The following is a 21,114-nucleotide window of genomic DNA, read 5'->3' as shown; positions in this document are numbered from 1 at the left end:
CAGGTTTTAAAAATCTTGGGCACACCCGTTGAAAATCACTGCTTTAAATAGGTATTAAGTTGCTGATAATGCCCATGGTTTTCTCACATACCAGGTAGGGAAGAGGACGCTCTTTCACTCTATGCTTGCTCGAAAAATATTTCCTTCTCTGTTTTTACTTCTTCTACAGTCTTGGTCTCATTTCCTCTATAACTCACTTCAAGTTCAGCTGGCTTTGCAGCCATGCGATGATGCTTGTCACACCTGAGCCTGCACCAGAACTCCCAGAGGGCTGGGGAAACAGCTGGGCCCCTCCCCCAGTTCCTGCTGCTGGGGTTCTGGGCTGGAAACTGAGAATTTGCATTTTGAACAAATTCCTGCTGCTGCAGCTGCTGCTGCTGCTGGTTTTGGTGGTCTGAGCACCACACTGGAGAGGAGGACTGGCTTAGATATAGTTAGAGGCTCCTCCCTAGCCAGTGTTACCCCATCACTCTGCACTGCTGACTCCCTGTGCTTCTAAGGAGGGTTCCTCTCAAGGCTGTGGCTCTCCGTTCAACACCCAAGGAGGCACAAGGGAGCTTCCAGAAGAGACTGTGGAAGTCAGCCTGCTAGCAGCGCTGTGCAGTGGGCATCAAAATGGTCCCAGGAGGCTCTTGACCCTTCCTCATTCCCAAAGTGTGTGCGGGTTCCACGTCTGTCCTCATGTGTGCGCTATGTCTGCACTCCCCCAAGACGGCTTTGATCAGAAATCCTGGGACCCCAGAGCAGCCTGTTGCTGAGTGGTTCTTCTAGCTGACCTCTGACCCAGAATGCCAGCACCCCCCAAAGAGACCTCAGTCACAGAGATGAGGCCCAGCACTGCCTTCAGCTTGGGTGGGGGTGGCATTTATCTGATACAAGAACTTGGAGGGCAAGTTGGACAGGCAGTCCTCATCTTAACAGCTGAGAAATAAATGGAACATAGGTTCATTTCAAGTTCCTCAGAAGGAAGGATGTAGAAATTACTGCAAAGATGTAAGTTGGTTTCCATTGAAAAGAACATATATTAGATTAGAAATCATTGTTATATTTCCCAAGGATTAAGTGGAAACCTATTCTGGTCCTCATGACATTTGAAATTTCCTAATAGTCTGGCCATTTAAGAGGAAAGCATGAATACTCTTTACTCTTTGGCTCTTGTAATTCACAGTTCAACAAGCTTCAGGTGAGTTTCAACAAGGCATTGGGGTCCGGCACTGATCTCTAAGTGCTGCCCTCTTGTGGTCGCCTGAACACATGTTGCTAAGGTGTTCTAGAGTCTGCACATTTATTTCTTCAAATCAAAGGGAACAGAGCCCAGGAACTGACTGCTCCCACCGAAGAGGGAAAGGTGCTGCAGGTTTACCAAACTTAGATGTTTCCAAAGGATTACAACCATTGCTTTTTAAAAAATATATATTTTATTGATTTCATAGAGGAAGGGAGAGGGAGAGATAGAAACATCAATGATGAGAATCACTGATTTGCTGCCTCTTGCACAGCCCCTACTGGGGATGGAGCCCACAATCTGGGCATGTGCCTCTAGTTCATAGGTCGATGCTCAACCTTTGAACCAAGCTGGCTGGGCAAAACCATTGCTTTCATGGCTGCTGCTTTATCAATGTTCTGTGCACAGAAGAGGTAAGAGAAATGATCGAGATAAATAATATTGATTTTTCTATACTTTGTTAAAGAGAAAATTTGGGAAGTAAGAAAGAGAATGGGTTTATGCATATGAATATGTATTTATGCATGAATGTACATATGCATACATATACCTATACACGTCTGTGTGTAGTACGTGTATTTTTTTTGTGCCTCCATCCTGCCCATATCGCTGAGCAGGAAGAACAGGTCGGTCCTGGCTCCATGATGGCTGGTGTGTGAACTTGCGTAGGTAGCATGTGAACTTAGAGCCTCAGCTGCCTCACTGTAAAATGATGTCATCGAAGCAAATACAAAGTGATATTGAATGCAAACTATCGATATAATTTATAAATAACATTTTAAAAACCAGCAAAATAACACCCAAAACATGTCATTGAATAGATTTCCTTAAAGTCCCTGCCTGTTCCAATTCTAATTCTGATTAAAACATAATACATAGAAGAGAAACCTTTTTCCATCCCTCATTTCATGTGCTGAAGCTGACACACCTTCCCTTTCTTCCTCCTTGCTTCTCTTTGCATATTTTCTAACAAAGAACTCTGCATCTGGGTTCTTTACATGCTGCCCTCTCTCTGCACCCATTGGGATGTTCATTGTATATAATGAAAAGTTTCGTGTTTCTTTTTCACTCTCAGTCAAGGCCCATCCTCCATCTCTCAGTGAATCCAGAAAAGACAGGCCAATGTTAGATGGGAAACCTGCCAGAGCAGCTTCTGTAAGACCAGGACAAGCGCCCCGAGCCTGAATGAGAAAGCACCAGTGTCATTAGTGTGGCCAGAGGGTATAGAGACCAGCCTGAGAAGGCACTTGGGCAATTCTCCTTAATTATCATCAGCTGAACTCAAGGCGTGGCAGAGCCCTGGGGACAGGTTTCCCCAAAATGGGTGACATGTTGTCAGCTTGGCCTTCATATCAGCCCAGGTGTCGGCAGGAGCGGGACTAGATATGTAAATCCAGGCATGCTAGGATTTAAGAATGCAAATAAGTTGGTGATAACTTCCTGATATTGGGGGTATGAAATAAATGTGCTGGGAGGGGTCACATCATTGTTGTCTTCCTGCCTCTCCAGCAGACAGTATGGCAGCCCACCCAGCTCCCAGCTTTAAATCTATCTCTGTGTCTTCTCTCTTTATTTCTAATATTTCTCAATCCCTGGCCACCTCCACTTAGAACCAGTTCGTTCATCTCTCTTTCTGTGCAGGACGTGGAAAAGGGAGATCCCTGCTGCATCAGGCCCCTGAAAGAGGGGTCCTCTCCGCTGTGGCATTTGTGGAGACCATTTGTACTCTGAGTGGACACTGTGGCCAGAGCACCAAGCCAGCCCAGCCCACATCCTGCCTGAAGAAGTCACGGAAGAAGGCGGTGTGCTTGGGAGAACGGCATGGCGACGTTGGCGTGGGCAGGAGACACTGGCCCCTGCCAGCAGCGCTCAGCAGCCCTGATGGCAGAGCAGGTGTGGGTGAGGAGAGCCAGTTCACGCTGAAGGAAATGGCAGAGCCCAGGTCCACCAGGCAAGCAAGACATCCCTGGACTCCCCCGAACCACTGGGAGGAACTGAAGGTGGCAGAGTTCCTTCCCATCTGGGTGCAAGTGGGATCCCGTACTGTTGATGGGACTATTTGTACCCACAGGCTAGTATGTGGAGATGGGCCATGGATTTCAGGATTTAGAAAGAATTAGAGGAGGTGCCCATCAAGCGGTGCTTTATCTATGCTGATCCTGCTGCCTGTGTTTGACTTTATTGTTAGACAAGCTTCAAGCACATACAAAAATGGAGAAAATAATATAATGAGGTCCCATTAACAAATTATAATTACATCACCAGCCTGTTTCCTCTGTCCCACTTCCTGCCAATGTTATTTTGAGGTAAATACCAGGTTTTTATGTCATTTTGTCCATAAATACTTCTGTATGCATTAACAGATAAGGGCTTTTCTTTAAAAAAAAATAAAGCAACCACAATACCATTATCACATTAAAAATGAGTAAGTCTTTAATATCATCAAACACCAGGCAGTGTCCAAATATCCCCCTGTCTCATAAATGTTACATGCTTTTTTAAGTTTGTTTTAGAACCCAAGTTAGTAAGGTCCACACAGGCTATAAATCCTCAACTTCTGTGTTGAATAATGTTTTGAAACAAAATTAGAACAGAATTGAACTTCTATATCCCAACTTTGTTTGATGAAGTTGCAATCGTGAGGAGGTTATTATTATTATTATTATTTTTTCCCTTATAAAAGAGGCCTCCTGAAGGCTATGGTAGTAATTGTGAAGCTATTTCCAAGGGCCCGGGTTTTTAGCCTCATAACTGGAAGCACTTGGCAGTTTGCGTGCCCAGCAAGGTTGGCAGGCGAATCTTTTCCCCGCTGGGGACCTTCTGGATTGCCATGTTCTCGGGTAAATGCCTCCTGTCCTCACTACTCACCATCTCCTCTGAGGTCTAATTAAGTCAGATGTTCATGTGTCGAATCAGCCACCAGGGGGCTCCCAAGGAACTCGATAAACGTCGGAGTTTCCCCAAAGCCCACCTTGGAGCGTTTTATTCCAGACTGAAAGCGCCAGGGTGTGGCTTGTCTCCTTCTTCAGGTCCAGTTCTGCAGGCAGAAGAGACCAGGCCTCAGGGAGATGTGGCTCGTTCCCCGAGGCTGGCTGGGAAAGGACATGGTCAGCTCTCCATCATTCTGTCCAAGGACTTTAGGCTTACAACTCCTTGTCCCTCAGTGGTCCTCCTTGAATAGCCACTTGAGGGTAGAGAAGAACATACATCAGGGGAGGTGAAGGGGGAGCAGCAAGTAATATGAGTTAATAAGATTCCTGTAGCCTTATGATTTTTATTAAATTTTTCGATTATTAAGGACACAGAGTGTTGTTATAAGCATCATTAGACATGTAGGTAGGGGTGGTTAATGTAAAATTACATGCTCAGGAGGAAACCTGGACCTCCAGATTCTCCAACTGGCCTCACAAATCTCCATTTGGGATATATATATATATATATATATATATATATATATATATATATGATTTCAGAAAGAAAGGGAGAGGGATAGAGAGATAGAAACATCAATGATGAAAGAGAACCATGTATTGGCTGCCTCTTGCACACCCCCAACTGGGGACCAAACCTACAACCCGGGCATGTGCCCTTGACCGGAATCAAACCCGGGGGCCCTTCAGTTCACAGGCCAATGCTCTATCCACTGAGCCAAACCGGCCAGGGCTCCTTTGGGAGTTCTTGTTGGAGGATGATGTTGGTTTGCTAGGAGTAGTTTCAAACAACAGAAGGTTATTGCCTCATTGTTCTGGAAGGCTGGAAATCTTAAGCCAGGGGGTCGCAGGCCCATGCTCTCCCAGAGGGCTCTGGGCAGAAGCCTTCCTGGGGGCATCTAGCTTGTTTGGCAGCCACCTGGGGGTTCCTTGGCTTGTAGAAGGCCATCTTCTCCCTTTACCCAGTCTCCCCTGCGTGTTTCCATCTCTGGGGCCAGATGTCTCTTTTCAGAAGCACACAAGTCATATTGGATTAGGGCCAGCCCCACCCATGGCCTCATTTAACTTATCACCGCTATAAAGACCTTATCTCCAAATAAGGCCACATTCTATTATACTAGGGGGATTAGAATTTCACATTTTGGGGGGATGGAGGGGGAGATACAAATTAACCAGTCACAGAGACCATGTTATAGAGAAAATAACGTTTGGAAAACTTGTAACAACATACCCAGAAATTATGCTCGCTAGTAAGTCACACCATCCTGAGGGTTCAAGAAAAAGTTATGAGTCTACAAAGGTATGAGACCAACATAGAAACTACTACGATGAGGAAAGATACAGTGTGATTTTAATAAAGAAAGTTAGCATGTTAATCCAGATTATATCCTATTCACTATATTTGATGTTTTTCTGTGATCACTAATATAGAAAATAAATACTGGATGATACCATAAATATCCAGATTTTTTTTTCTTGCTAAAAAACACATCAAAGATTAATTATTATGCTACTAAACAGATCATCATAGAACTCCTTTATATGCTAAATACGTATAACTCTTTTATAGATTAAATACAGGGAACTCTATACTGTAAATATCCACAAAATAACCTTCACACCCCTTTTCAGAAACTCATGCATTTGTCACATAAACGAGGCCACCCCTGCTTTTGCCCTTCACCACAAAAAAACAGCCTCCCAGTCTTTGGGGTCTTACTAGGCCGTTCCTGGCCCTTCAGGCATCGATCCCAGAAGGCACCGCTTCAGTTCCTGACATGGTTTCTCAATGAAGAGCGTCAGGGCCAGCCCAGCGAGGAAGGTCAGCAAACAGTGCCCGGAGAAAAGATAGAGCTGCAGAGGAAGAGGGGCACTGTGGGCACACTCATACTATAAGAGTCCTCTTGTGTTTGGATCTTAAAGTGTACCGACCCGGCTGTGTGGAATGGATCTGTAGACAAACAGCCCTGAACACTAAAAAATAAAATAAATAAAGCAAAGATATTACCCTGTGCAGAAGCCCTTTCTCAAACAAAACAAAGAACAATAGGCTCCCAGCCACAACAGCAGGCTCCTGACAAAGCCAGGAGGGTTGGCTTTGCTGCCCCGGAGAGAACAGCCGCGATGCGGCAGAGCCGGGAGCAAAGACTCACCATGTTGGTGTCCGTGTAGTGAATGAGCGTCTCCTGGAGGCCGTTGTAGAGGATGATGATGATTGGATGCACCAAGTAACAGGCGTAGCTGATGCCGGCCAGGAAGCTCCACACTCTGCAGGAGAGCAGCCGGTTCACCGGACCTGCCGGGAACAGGCACGGAGAGTCATCGCCGCTCCCTCAGGTGCCGCACCTAAGTCTGTGGACTCCTTCTAAGAAGGTCTCCGTTCATTATCATTTTTAAGGGGATACACCCCCCCAAACAAACCACCCAACTTTCTCTTGTAGAAAGATGAAAATGTAAGAAATGCTAATACTGAGTTCACGGTCAGTTCACTTCCTTACTGTGGATTTGACCCCTGGGCACAGAGCATCTGCATGTGGAACAAGGGGCAGAGTCCTGTCACTCGCCTGGGCCTGGTTCCAGGTGCAGCTACACAAGCCTTGGGACCAGGCAGTGGACATGCCAGCCTCAGAGTCTTTATCATTATCAAGCAGCTTGCATTCGATCAACTTCAGGCTCCCTTTCAGGACAAATATTCCATAACTTGGGTCTCGAAGGATTCTTATTCCTTTAGAACAGGTCCATCTATTGTACTACTCGAGATTGAGGGCCACTGCTATTGGTGACGGGGCACCAGGGGAAGGTTTCAACTAAAGGCGTAACATGGGCGACTCAACAGAATCAGGCCTTGAATGGAGCAGGACCAGCATGGTCAGTTTTGGCAATGACTGAAGATGGAAAAGGTGGCTCGAGCCATTGAGATCCCTTCTCGTCCTGAGCGTTTGAATTAAACTCTTCTTCAAACGTTCTTTTCTAGATATACCTTTCTGAAGGTCATCACGTGGACACACGTTTTCCAAATATTTATCTAACCCACCCCCCCCTACCCTCCCCCCCACCATTCATCTACTAGTCTTGTCATTTGCTGACACCTCAGCACCCAGTTCCCACCATGTGCCAAGTAGAGAGAAAGGGCAGGAACATCGGTGGCTTGCACAGACACTTGTAATCTGGACTAATCCTTTCTTTCCACTGAAGCCCCCTTTTTGCGTGATTTCCTGCGAGGTGAGGCCTGGCTCAGCAGGAGCAGTCTCCCGGATCATCAAAGGGCCGGGGACCTCGGTGGCGGTTCCGTTTCTTCTCCCAGATGAGTAAACCGAGGCCTGGGCGGGTACCCCCGGAACTCATGTGCCCTGCACTGGGTTGCTTTTCTCATGACCCTGCCTGCTCTCTTCCAACTTCTAAACCAGCTTCATTGGAGAGGCTGCACATTTTCCTCCAGCACCTGCATTTGTACAGAAGCCGGTGTACAATCTCAAACAGAATATGTGGGTTTTCCCCAAGGATACAGACAAGTGGAGGTTTCAGACTCATTCCCCAGCAAACCAAAGCCCTTCTGGGCACACTGCCTTCACATGTGTCACCTTTAAAGGGCCAGTGCGAACACACGAACGTCATACCTCCATAGCCTTCGTGACATGCGAACACGACCCAGCCCACGGCCGCCGCCCACAGGCTCCGGTGCACGGCCTGGTAGACAGCAGCGGCCACGGAACGGGTGGCAGAGGTGTCGTCCACTGCGTACGCCACAGCGACCACACCGAAGAGCGTGGACAGGGAGCAAATCCACCCGAGCAGAGCCTGCACCTACAGGGCAGGGAACGATGCCACTCACAGCCCATTGGGGCCGCTGAGCGTTTACTTCTTTACACGAACTTCCTCTTTTTGTACTATTATTGTCCCCCTAGGTGTCTGTTTATAAACCTCAATCAGTACCCACATCTGACTAAATGGAAGGTTCAGATTAGTAGTTGTGAGGGTTAAGGTTGGGGCGGGGTAGCGGAGTGGGGGGTGGCCATGGAGAGGTGGCACAAGACAGGTGTTTGTGGTGACAGAGGAGTCCTGTGCCTTGACTGTGGTGGTGGTCACACAGATGCACAGCCCTGTCACCCACACATAAGTGAGTGCACAGGACGCCAGGGATCGAAGGCCCGTGTGTGTACCCATGTCAGTTTCTTGGTTGTGACGATGGACAATAATGGGGGAACCTGAGTGAGGGGGACACAGGGCCTGTGCTGTTTTTGTCACTTCAGTGGATCTCAGGTCATGTTTAAAGGAAAGTAAACTGAGAAAAAGAAGCTCACCTTGGTTTTGAGAATGTTTGCCTGGTGGTTTTGGTGCATGAAAATGCTCAGAAAGATGCCAACAAGGAATGGCCCGAATCTGCAATATGGCTTAGTGTAGTACTCCAAAAAATACAGCACAGTCACATTTTCACTGGATAACAAAGGAAATAAGACAAAAGGTTAAGTTTGATCTCAACCTAAAAAAGAGAGTCTCTCAGATGCCCATGGAAGCCCTCAGCCGACCCAAAGTGAAATCTGGGGTACCTTTGTTCATTTACTAAGTAACGACCCACACAGGGGCCTCATGATCCTGCTGTGGGCCACAGCTGGCTTGCTAAGATTCCAAATTGCCTTGGGCCCCTCCTCCCTGGATCCCAAGGAAATAGGACAGTGGCCTTCATGTTCAAAAGTTATTTCCGGTGTCTAGTATGTCAGGATGACTCGAAAAACATGGTTCTCAGAAGTGAACCTCTTCTGAAAGAAGTGAATCCCTTCCTGAAGGTTCGTATAGAATTCAATTGCCTGATTCCACTGGTCTGAGGTGGCCCTTTCTGGGAGCATCAGTGGGGATTAAAAGGCCCCAGGGGACTCTCGTGTGCATTCAGAGCTGAGAACCACTGGGGAAGAGGGGACCATAGGAGGTGACAGCCTCCTCTCTGTCACTTGGCCACGTCCACAGAAGACAGTGACATGACGGAAGGGCATGATGCTCCCCTGGTTAAAAGACCTAGGGTGTTCTGGCCAGTGTGGCTCAGCAATTGAGTGTTGACTCAGGAACCAAGAGATCAGGGGTTCAATTCCTGGTCAGGGTACATGCCCGAGTTGCAGGCTCATTCCCCAGAAGGGGTCATGCAGGGGGAAGCCGGTTAATGATGTTTCTGTCTTATGGATGTTTCTATCTTTCTATCCTTCTCCCTTCTTCTCTCTCTAAAAATCAATAAGCGGGGGGGTGAAGGGGGGGTGGTTAAAGGCCTACAGGATAGTCATTCATCCCCCTCACAAATACATAATGTGCCAGGGATGGCTCTGGGCTATTTTACATCAGGTGGCCAGCTACCGCTGCTCTGAGGTGACATTTACACAAACACCTGCAGGAAGTGAAGGAACAAGCCCTGTAGCATTCCGGTATCAGGGAGCAGCAAGTGCCAAGGCCCTGAGGAGGGAGCATCGTTGGTGTGTGGATGTTAGGAGGTCAGTGTGGCTGGTCCAGTGTCAGCAAATAGGGGAGTGACAGGTGAGGTCAGACAGGGATTCTGCTTTGAGAGCAATGGATGGTGATTGGGGGAACTTGAGTAGATGACTGACAGGATCTGATTTTCATTTGCATGACTGACTGCTGCACTGAGAATAGGTCAGCAGGTAATGGCACCAGTTAATCCTGTGTGGTCATAAAGACATACTTCATTAGGGAAGCAATGTAGCCTCGTGCATAAGGTCCCAGGTTCAGCTCACACATATGCCTTGTGACCTTGAAGGGGTAACCCCAACTTCCTCAAGTTTCAGACTCTCCAACAACAGAGTCCCCCCAGCAGCAGCTGGCCACTGGAAGAGAAACATAAGACAGCCACGTGGGGGCGCTCCTTTCCTCCGAGAAGCACTTGAGGGGACAGAGGACCCTTGGGCCAGTTGAAAAGGTTCAGAAGATTGGAAACAAAAGTGCCATCAACTTTCCCATCCGAGCTGAACATGCCCCACCGGTTTTTCCACACACCGCTGGGCACAGTGCAAACAGCCTGGCATTCATCCCCAGTCCTCCCTGGGAGGTCCTGGCTGTGCCCAGGCCAGGCAAGGCGCAGAGCCGGGCAGGCTGGGAACGGTTACCTTGCTTCTGACGGAGCTGCCACGGGGAGGTCATGAGCCAGCGTGAGCAAAGCAGTTGCAGTGAAAGATGCCAAGAACAGCGTGGCCCCGAGGAGGACAAGGACATGTTTACTTCTGCAGAGAAGAGGGGACATTGACAAGAGGGCTCTTCAGTTTCCTTCACCGCAGAATCTGTGGACAGGAAAGACTTGCAGCCTTGGCAAAGGCGAGGCCTGCCTTTGAGAGAGGCTGGCGTGGGGCAACTGGCTGAGGGGGGCGAGAGGTATATTTACTTAAAAAAAATAATCTAGGGAAAGGCTTGTGTCATGAAACCATTAAAAAGAAGATACTAAAGTGTATGTGCAGAATCCTCTCATGCATAAGAAGTTGTGCAGAAAAGATCAGAAGGATAAACACCAAATTCGGACAGCGAATTCACGTCTCCTTGAGAGAGGAATCAGGTCCAGGGAAATTGTGTTCCCCTCTCTTCATCCTACTGTTTTTTCCAATGTCCTTAAAATTTTTTAAAATCTTTACCCTAGGTTATTTTTTCCATTAATTTTTAGAAAGAGGGGAAGGGAGGGAAAGAGACAGAAAGAAACACCAGTTTATCCTGTGTAATATACAAGGTGATTATAAGGAAGAATTGCTAGACATGCTTCATTAGGGAGGCAAAATAGCTTTGTGTGTAAGATCCTAGGTTCAGCTCACACCCATGCCACTTCCTAGCTATAGGACCTTGAAGGGTTAACCCAAATGTGTCTCTCTCAAATCAATCTGTGAAAGAGATGAATTGATTGGTTGCCTCCTGCAAGTAGGGTGGGGAGCCTGCAACCAAGGTACGTGCCCTTGACTGGAATTGAACCTAGGACCCTTTAGTCTACAGACTGATGCTCTATCCATTGAGCCAAACCAGCTAGAGCCCAATGCCCTTAAATTTAACAAAAGAGAAGAATACATATTTTAAAATGTGGCATGGATAGTGCACACTCCATCAGTTTCTCCATGAATGACTGAAGCCCTAGTTTAGAGCTTTTCTAAAACTAACAAAATTTCAGGTGATAAATCGCCCACATAGAGAAGCAGGTACATGGATAGATTGCTTGGGACACTGTAAATTACTTCACTTTTTCTGGAGAGTCATCTCCTAGTATGTCACAAAATTGTCCCTACCCTTTGACATAGTAATGCAACTTGCACATACACTGATTATTATGATCTCTGAACACATAATAATATGCCCACCCAGTGTATATCCTCCTATATAATAAAAGGCTAATATGCAAATTGTCCCCTCGACCAGGAGTTCAACCAGCAGGCAGGCCGGCCAACCACCCATGTCTCCTCCCCTTGGCCAGGCTGACTGGACCCCACCCATGCACGAATTCATGCACTGGGCCTCTAATACACACACACACACACACACACACACACACACACACACTCTGAGTGGCCAGATTATTATGCATTCAGAGATCATAATAATCTCGCCACTCAGTGTATGTCCCCAAGGAAATAACTAAGGGGAAGAGTTGTGTGCTCCAAGGCACTCATTGTCATCCACAGTCATGAAGAATAGAAAACGATCTGGATGCCCTAACCTTCAAACTAGCATTTCACTGACAAGTATGCAGGTCATGCCAACATGTGGAAATGTTTATATTAAACGCTGAGCACGAGGTGTTACACACACACTGACCATAGCTCTGAACAAACACGGACTGCAGTGCATAGGATAAAGATTGGGGCAGAAGGTAGGAGAAGGTAAACAGTGCATGATTTCATGCTGCAAACTCATCTGAGAAGTTCTTATCCCAAATTTTAAGAGCTGCTCTCCCCAGACCTGGAGCACTCTCCTGGAATTTTGTGGGAAAGGGCAAACAGGAAGGAAACATGTCCCAGTGACTCACTTTCCATGGATGAAGATGATGACCGGTGTTGTGAGATGGAAATGGAAGTCATTGGCAAGGTACCACGTCCAGCCATTGCACTGGAAAGAGAGCAAAGGTTACGTCTCTCAGCCATTTACCAGGTCTGCCTCCCACCGTCCACCTTCCTAGACCAGGAGAGGAGTTCAGTAGGCTGGAGGGGATTTCCATGGAAGAGAAAGGAAGAGTGAGTTATAGGCACCTCACATACCTCATCTCATCTTTGTAACAAACCTGTATGGTAGGTTCCAGTTTACAAAATGGAAATTCAGTTTTCTCTATTGTTTAAAAAAGAAAACATTAATAGTGAATCTTCTAGGACGGTGGTCGGCAAACTCATTAGTCAACAGAGCCAAATATCAACAGTCCGACGATTGAAATTTCTTTTGAGAGCCAAATTTTTTAAACTTAAACTTCTTCTAACACCACGTCTTCAAAATAGACTCGCCTAGGCCATGGTATTTTGTGGAAGAGCCACACTCAAGGGGCCAAAGAGCCGCATGTGGTTCTCGAGACACGTTTGCCGACCACCATCCTAGGACAACTGTGGGAACAAAACTGTATCGTGTTACACAGATGCAAGGAGTAATTATTGTTATGCAGTTGTAGTCAGGCTCACTGCTCTTCTCTCTTCTGTGCCTCACCCGCTGGCCCCCCCCTCCCCCCCACTCTAGGGGGAGAGAATGTGTCCTTTTAGAACGGAGGCCTGGCTCCAGACGAGTTATGTGGGAAACCCAGGGTTCCCACGCTTGACTGACATGAGACCGTCTGGCCAAAGCCACATCTTTCCACATCTTTCATCACTTACCTGTCTGTGTAGAATGAGGCAGCTACCTGTACTTCTTCTTCATTGTCAGGACATTCCTGGGGCATATTCTCCAGCACTTCAGCGATTAAGGGCACCTTGGTCTCCCTCCCACCCTCTCCATCCAAGGGAGACCAGATTTACCCAACAGCAGCCACAGCTTTCCTGTCCCAGCTGGAGGCACGTTCCCTGGTGGGGGGATGTGCAGGGCCCTCCCACCTCTGCTTCTAAGACCTAGAGTGGGTTTCACCTCTGAGAGGGACTGGCTGGTGTCTTTGTCACTGGTTCCCACACATGGCCCAAGCCAGTCTGCAGCCAGGAAAACAGCCCCAGCTCTCTGTCCTCCTTGGGCCCTGGCACAGACCTGGGTCTACCTGAAGGCAGTTGGGTGGTGATACGTGCCCTGTGGAAGCTACTGGGAACTTGTGTACTAAAGGCAGCTTCTAATTGGAAAGTGTTTGTGTGCGTGATCAGCCCCACTTGAGGGACTCTCTCTTCAGCTGCTTTTCCAAAACACATGCCTCCTCGCTGGCACGATTCCATCACAGCCACCTTACCTGCATCTGTTCCCAGGTCATCGTGGGCGAACCAGGGCTTTAAGGAAGCCAAAAGCAACACATACAAATGTTATTGCTCGGTCAGATCTGGCTTGAAATGGAATGGAATGCATAGTGGTGAGGGCGCAGTGCACTGCTCCATCCGTTACAGGCTCTCTGTGTGGAGGTGAAGAGACTGTCCTTCCCCTCGGGGCAGCATGGGCTGGACAGGAACAGGGCTGGGGCAGGGTTGCCTGCGTTGCGGTGTGCACCTCAATGGCTGGCCCCTTGATACCCACTACCCTGCTTCCCCCAGTGACTGCCCTGCCAAGGCCGGTGTGGTCACCACCCTCCATCACAGGAGACTGGCCTCCCTGCCCACAGCCACCACCTGCGGCACCACCAGTACTCACTCCCGAGAACAGAGCAGGAGGAAGGGGACCAGACGCCTCACGGTGGCCCCCAGGAAGTTCACTGAATCATGGGACACAGGACGCCGCTTTGTGCCCAGCCGCTCTTTGCAGCCAACACGCGGGACTCACCGCGTTCCGGACCCACAGGAAGTCGTTGAGCAGCAGCACGTTCGTCCACCACGCTCGCCGGCAGTTGTCCAGGTGGAGCTTCGGCACCTCCCAGACAGGTCCCCAGGGGACCAGGGTGAACAATCCGACCAACAGGCACACGGAATACAGGTGAAGAGGCTGCAATCTGGCGGAAAGAGCCAGGCGAGAGAAAGGGGCCCCACAGTGCTCCCACTCAGGAAAGGCGGGGACTGGACTCATTGACCTGGGGATAAGAGCCTCTAAGCACATCCCACCCACACCTCAAGCATGCGTGGATTCAAAATCGTTTCGTGAGCACCTATTATGTGCTGGCACCGGCGCTGCTGATGCAAAGCACTGTTCTACATTGAGCAAGTCGCACGCGTCAGCCACCGAACGAGGAACTCGGTAGATATTTCTAAACCTCAGAACTCCTGTCAGGTAACTTTGACCTCCGTTTTACAGATGAAGTGATAGCTCTGAGAAATTCACCCGGCATCATCCCCTCCGGATAAAAAGGCCTTCCTTTACCCCTCTTCTCCTCCCTCCCTTCCTGGATTCACTTCTTCCTTCCTTCCTTCCCTCATGCCCTTCCTCCTTCCAAGCGGATTTGAAGCAGCCACGCAGCTGATGGATAAGGCACCCAGTGTCTAGACCAGCACGTTCAATAGAAATAGAATTCCAGCCCCATCCGCCCCCAGGGTTCTAGAAACCACATTTTTAAAAGTCAAAGATAAACTGGTACAATTCATTTTAATAATATACGTTTTTTAGCCCAATACATCTATATTCTTCTCATTGGGACAGGTAACCAATATAAGAAATTACTGAATTACTTTACATCCTCTTTCCTCTTGCCAAGTCTTTAGGTTCCGGTGTGTGTTTTGCCCTGGCGGTGTGTCTCAAGGGGCCACGTGTCTGGTGGCCACCTCCAGGACACGCAGTCCAGAGTTCCCACGGGAGGCTGAGCAGAGGGGCACGCACAGCTCTGGGTGGGCTGCGGTCAGAGACGTCTTTTTAAAAAACGCCATTGAAAAGTTTCGGGGAGATGCAACGAGGGCAGAACACATGGCCCTGCAGCACCTCCAGGCCGTGGTGGGGACGTCAGGGCCTGGGTGTGTGTGACAGATGGGAAGGGCAGGACTGCTGGAGGTGCACCTGTGGGCCTCCTGTCCTCGCCACTGAGATAAAACCCCTCGGGGAGTGTCCGGGAGGGCAGTGGGCATGCAGGCAGCAGGGCTGGAATTGCTGATCAAAGTCAGAGACAAAGGGCACCCTCCTGTGCACCCACAGGCAGCTCAGACAGCAGCCACGAAGCCCTCCCTGAGTGCTGGGCCCTGCTGGGGGCAGCCATCAGACCCGCTGCCCAGCAGCTGCTCCCACAGGCCTCCCTTCCCGCCATCTGTCTCCTCCCTTTCCCCAGGGAGAGTAAGTTAGCCCCTGCTCCCCTCAGAGGCAGAGCTCAGGCAGGTCAGATGTCCACAGAGGGAGTGTGCACCCACTGTGCCCCCAGCCATTAGCACAGCCCTCCCTGGGGTGCCGGTGCAAACGCAGCCTCTGGGCCGGGACTGTGGGGCGGAGGCTGAGGGGTGGGCCATGGCTGGAGAGGCCAGGCTACAAGGGAAAGAACAAGAAACATGCACGCTGGTTTGTCTATATTTTTCTCGCTGAGAAAATCACATCATTCCTCTCTCTCCTCTTCTATGGAAAACACAGGTGACGATTCCTTCTACGCTTTGAAGGATGAGGAGGATTTCTGCCTCCTAAGGTTTTTTTGAGAATTAAATAAGATCAGTAAGAAAATAGTTTGAAACACTGAAAGTGTCATATAAATGTACACAGGCTTTGTTTTTGCCAAACTTCCAGAGGATTGCAAGTCACACTAGGTTTTCAGAGCCTACACTGCAATAGCAGCCATGGTTGTGGAGGGCTGAGGAGCAGGGGCTCTCAGACCTGGTGGGTGGGAAGGTGAACTGGAAAATGTCCATCAAGATGATTGCTGGACCAAACCAGCAATTGCACTAGTAGGAATTCATCTGCAAACATCCTATATAATAAAAGGCCAGCAACCATAAGCGTAATGACCGAATGACCGCTTGACCAGTAGCTATGAGGGAATTGACCACCTCTCAGTCCCTCCCGCCTCCCCACCCCCTGGCCCACAGGCTCTAATTGAAGCATGGCAAACAGGGAATCACGACAAACTGAGGTGAGTGGCTATGGGGTGGGACTGGCGAGCACACAGAATGGCGGACCTCTTGGTCCCTCCCCCTGGCCCACAGGTTCTGGGGAAAGGAAGTCATGCTATGGAGAATCACAGCGAACCAGGGTGTGGTGGTGGAGCAGGACTGGAGACTGGTTAAGCAGGCAGAAGATGGCCCTGATCACAGGCTAGGCCTAGGGACCCTATCCATGCTCAACTATGTGCGCTGGGCCTCTAGTGTTCATATAATTGCTCACATGTGCACATGCATTATATCATTGTTTAAAATAGAAAAACACTTGGAAATGACCTCCTGTGATGGGGACAGGTCATATACATGATGGTCTACCCACACAGTGCCATCCCAGGCCGCCTTTAAAATCAGTGAGGCGGGTCCCTGCATGCAAATAGAGGTGTGTGCCAATGTTAAATCATGAAGTGGAAAGAGCTACATGAGAAAGAGTGTATAAAATACACAACTAAGTCGGCAACTAAGTAATTACTTAGGTCGGCAACTAAGTAATTGCGGGTTTCACACATATATGGCTTCAGTTGAATTTTTAGGTTTGCAGACGTAGTACAAATGTAAAACACATTTTGTTATTTGATAGTTGGCTATTCAGCTGTTAATCAGTAAAAAAAGTTTTTTGATCTGTTTTGTAGTTTTCGTTTGGCGTTCGTTGAAAAATGGAAAATCAAAAGGAACATTTTCGTCATATTTTGCTTTTTTATTCCCGCAAAGGGAAAAACGCATCGCAAGCTCATAAAAAGTTATGTGCTATTTATGGTCACGAAGCCTTAAAAGAACAGCAGTGTCAAAATTGGTTTGCCAAATTTCGTTCTGGTGATTTTTCACTCAAAGATGAAAAACGCTCTGGTCGTCCAGTTGAAGTTGATGACGCCCTAATCAAAGCAATAATCAATTCGGACTGTCACAGTACAACACGTGAGATTGCAGAGAAGCTTCATGTATCACATACATGCATTGAAAATCACTTAAAACAACTTGGCTATGTTCAAAAACTCGATACATGGGTTCCTCACGAACTGAAAGAATCACAGTTAACGCAACGCATTAGCAGCTGCGATTTGCTAAAGAAACGTAATGAAAATGATCCATTTTTAAAATGACTGATAACTGGCGATGAAAAATGGGTTGTTTACAACAATATCAAGTGGAAAAGATCGTGGAGCAGGCCAGGTGAACCAACTCAAACAACATCAAAAGCTGATATTCATCAAAAGAAGGTTTTGTTATCAGTTTGGTGGGATTACAAAGGAATTGTCTACTTTGAACTCTTACCACCCAACCGAACGATCAATTCTGATGTCTACATTGAACAACTAACGAAATTAAACAATGCAGTTGAAGAAAAGCGGCCCGAATTGACAAATCGAAAAGGTGTTGTATTCCATCATGTCAATGCAAGGCCACACACATCTTTGGTCACTCGGCAAAAATTAATGGAGCTTGGTTGGGATGTTTTGCCACATCCACCATATAGTCCTGACCTTGCACCATCTGATTACTTTTTGTTTCGATCTTTACAAAACTCCTTGAATGGTAAAAATTTCAATAATGATGATGATGTCAAATCGTACCTGATTCAGTTTTTTGCTAATAAAAACCAGAAGTTTTTTGAACGTGGGATTATGATGCTGCCTGAAAGATGGCAAAAGGTCATTGATCAAAATGGGCAATACATTACAGAATAAAGTTATTTAGTTCCATGAAAAAATTGTCTTTGATTTTCTTTTAAAATCCGTAATTACTTAGTTGCCGAGCCAACTTCTCTTCCTTCTCCATTGTACTACGTTTAATCCTATTCATAAAAAACGGTACATATAAATATATGGAAAGTCTCTGCGGGAATTCACAGAGACTTTCCCTCTCTACATTCCCTCTGTTCACAAAGGTGTCCTGTAGGAAGTGAGATTGGAAGGAGGCCCTTTAATTTTAATGCGTAACCATCTGTTAGTGTTAGACATTTTTATCACAACCTATTTTTTAAAACCCTGATTTTTTAAATGTGGCTTCTCTTTGGAATAATCACAGTTTTAAGGGACTGGGGCACCCACTCTCCTTGTTTCCCATGAGATAAGCTCTGTACTGATTTACTCCTTAATATTGGGGTTTTGCAGTTTCTTATAACTCGCAGTAGCTCCCTGCTGGTCCCCTGTCTCTTGCCCCTGCCCAGTTACAGTTTATTCTCTGCCCTGCAGCCAAAGTGACTCTTGTGAAATGTAAATCGGACCAGCCACTGCCTACCGGAATCCTCCAAAGCCTTTCTGTCTCAGAATAAAAGGGAAAGCTCTTCAGGTGGCCACAGATGCTGCAGGACCTGAGCCATCCTCCCTCCCGCCCGCCTCTCTGACCTCATCCCCTCTGTTCTCCTCTCCAGCACTGCCGGCTCTTTGAGGCTCTTCAAATCCACCAAGCATGCTCCCTCCTCGGGGCCTTTGCACCTGAACCCCTGAACGGACCCTTCTTCCCTGCAACGTTTTCTTGCTTAGAACATTCCTTTACTTCTTTCAAGGTTCTTGATAAATGTCACCTTCCCTGACCACCCTTACAGAGGAAGACCCTGTCTTACTTCCTTCTCCAAACCGTCACTTTGTGGCAGTTATCATCACGGACCTGTTGTGAATGCTGCCTATTGATTCATTTATTGTCTTCTCCATCATTCACATGTAAGCCCCATGCTAGCAGGCACACATGGTTTATTAACTGTTAAATGCCCAGGGCTTAGCACAGCACCTAGCACATAGGGGACCCTCCATAAATAGAGAGAGGGTGTGAACAAATGACCTTACTTCCACTCCTCTTGGAGGGAGGGAGGCAAGCAGCAAACCATTGAGCAGTAACAGAGAGTTGGTGAATGAGAACAGCAAAAAGCATGGCTGCTTTCTCACTGGGTTACCTTGAAAAGGATGAGTTCAAACTATGGGTTGGTGGCGGGCCCCTCCCTTTTTCAACAGTGCTGTGCCAGGTTGGGCTCACTCTCTTCCTGGTCCAACCTGGCACTCTTCCAGACCCCCCTACCTCAAGAATGCCACCATCTGCCATGCTACTCTGGCCAGAAAATGTGTCCTTGACTTGCCCTCTCTGCATTCCCGCTGCCCATCACCACCCTGACTCCTGCTCTCCTGTTACATAGTGCAGTTATTTACTCACTGGGGTCCTTGCTTCCACTGTGCCCTGTAATGCCTCACTGCTCCTCACTCCCTACTTCAGCTCTCCCTGCCCCTCACCATGACTTTATCTGCCTCCTCGATCCCCAGCTCCAGGATCTTTCCTCTGAAGCAAGTTTACCAGGCAGAACACACCATGCCATTGAATCCCCCCTGCAAACCCTAACCACCCATCTTATCACTGAGCTCTTGGCCTGAATCCAGTCCCTCTTTTCCACAAGACCTCAGGGCAAGGCAGACTACTTGACCCTGTGCCTCACACCCAAGTGATATTGACAGAAGCAGCATTCTGTCCTCCCCAGGATGAGGGATAGACTTGATAGAGCTTGTAAAAAACCACACATCTATGGTGGAAAGGAATCACTAAAGGTCTACTCCTTAGCTTGTATTCATTCTTAGCCTATTTACAGGTAAAATTAAAAGGTGTAAATAATGATAACAACAGTAACAATGATAACTTACTTTTCTAAGTTCTTTACATACATTAGCTCATTTAATCCTCACGAGAGGCCAATGAAGGGATGTCATTACTCTCTCCACTTTTGAGATGAGAAAAGTCAAGCACAGAGAGGTTGTAACACTTGTTCAAAGTCACGCAGCTAGGAGGTGATGGAACCAGAAAGCAAGCCTGGCAAACAAACTAGAGAGTCAGATCTTACCCACTCGATTTTATTAGCACAGATTGTTTCAACACTCCCCTTCCTATTTCATGAGAGTGCAGTGTGACAAGAAGGGCATAGGTCATGACTAATGAGAGCGGGGCTAGTTCAGCACCAAGTTGATTCAGAAAATATATAAAGGAAGGGATTGAGGTCCATGAGTTGAAGGGCCTTTTCTGCCTAAACTTAGGCAGTCTCATTGCACACCTGCTGCTCCATCACACTGGTTTCATATTTTGTCCCAATAGTGTCATCCTTCTGCTCCAACCAATCACACATTCGCAAGGATCACCAGCCGGCTTCTTCTCAGCAGAGCAACTATTGTCTCAAGGGCCAACCAGCCCCTCTCCTGGCTGTATCTTATTTTATCTTTATTATTACCATTAGCACTCTTACTCACAGGATCCAATTATTACCAATTTGTAGGAGCCATACAAATTCTCCTGTTGAATGTGAGTCCATGACAATCTGATAGTACATTGATTGAAATTTGATGCCCATCAGCTAAGGAATAAGGATGTTTTTGCTGGTTTAATATACCTCAAATTTTATTAGGACCAACACCATAAAAACTGGAATCTTCTACTGGCAAAAGCCATTAAGCCAGCAAAAACAAAAATAAACAAAAAAACAAACAAACTGTATTTAAGGAAGAAAACAATTTATCTCCATTTATTTTTCTTTAAACATTCTTTCAAAAGAGGGTTGATAATTTTAGAAATCCTAAATTGTTACACAGCAATAGTAAATTCAGAAATTATGTAAGTAAACCTACCTTATAAGGCGACTAAAGTAGTAGCTGAGTATAACTTTGGCAGTGATTCCTTTTTCTGAAGACTGCTGCATCTTTAAAAATGACCTCGCGCTTAACCAACCACTGAGAGAAAGAGAAGAACAGGCACAGGAACTATTTATCAGTGATAAAGCTCATTGGTTGATTAATCTGGTTTCCAAGTCAAAATAACAATCTTTTTTTTTCTTGCTTATGCTGCAAGCCTATGGCCATTCACT

General features: G+C 47.3%; 1 protein-coding gene across 1 annotated transcript in view; it reads right to left on the bottom strand.

Annotated features, from left to right (window-relative positions):
• Nucleotides 1–5,633: 5,633 nt before the first annotated feature.
• Nucleotides 5,634–21,114, bottom strand: part of LOC311624832 (O-acyltransferase like protein-like) — a gene marked incomplete at its 5' end in the record, with an annotated part of 49,924 nt that continues 34,443 nt past the window's right edge. The window contains 8 exons of the mRNA XM_084888430.1: nt 5,634–6,009; nt 6,309–6,451; nt 7,773–7,959; nt 8,457–8,589; nt 10,260–10,373; nt 12,149–12,228; nt 14,050–14,215; nt 20,879–20,980. Of these exons, the coding sequence (XP_084744556.1) occupies nt 5,875–6,009; nt 6,309–6,451; nt 7,773–7,959; nt 8,457–8,589; nt 10,260–10,373; nt 12,149–12,228; nt 14,050–14,215; nt 20,879–20,980 (1,060 nt within the window). The 3' untranslated portion in view covers nt 5,634–5,874. The remainder of the gene's footprint in view (nt 6,010–6,308; nt 6,452–7,772; nt 7,960–8,456; nt 8,590–10,259; nt 10,374–12,148; nt 12,229–14,049; nt 14,216–20,878; nt 20,981–21,114) is intronic.

This window comes from Pipistrellus hanaki (assembly GCF_964339955.1).
Source record: "Pipistrellus hanaki genome assembly, chromosome: 6".
NCBI classification, from domain to species: domain Eukaryota; kingdom Metazoa; phylum Chordata; class Mammalia; order Chiroptera; family Vespertilionidae; genus Pipistrellus; species Pipistrellus hanaki.
The sequence above is the reverse complement of the archived record's forward strand: the minus strand, read 5'-3'. Positions and strand labels throughout refer to the sequence as shown.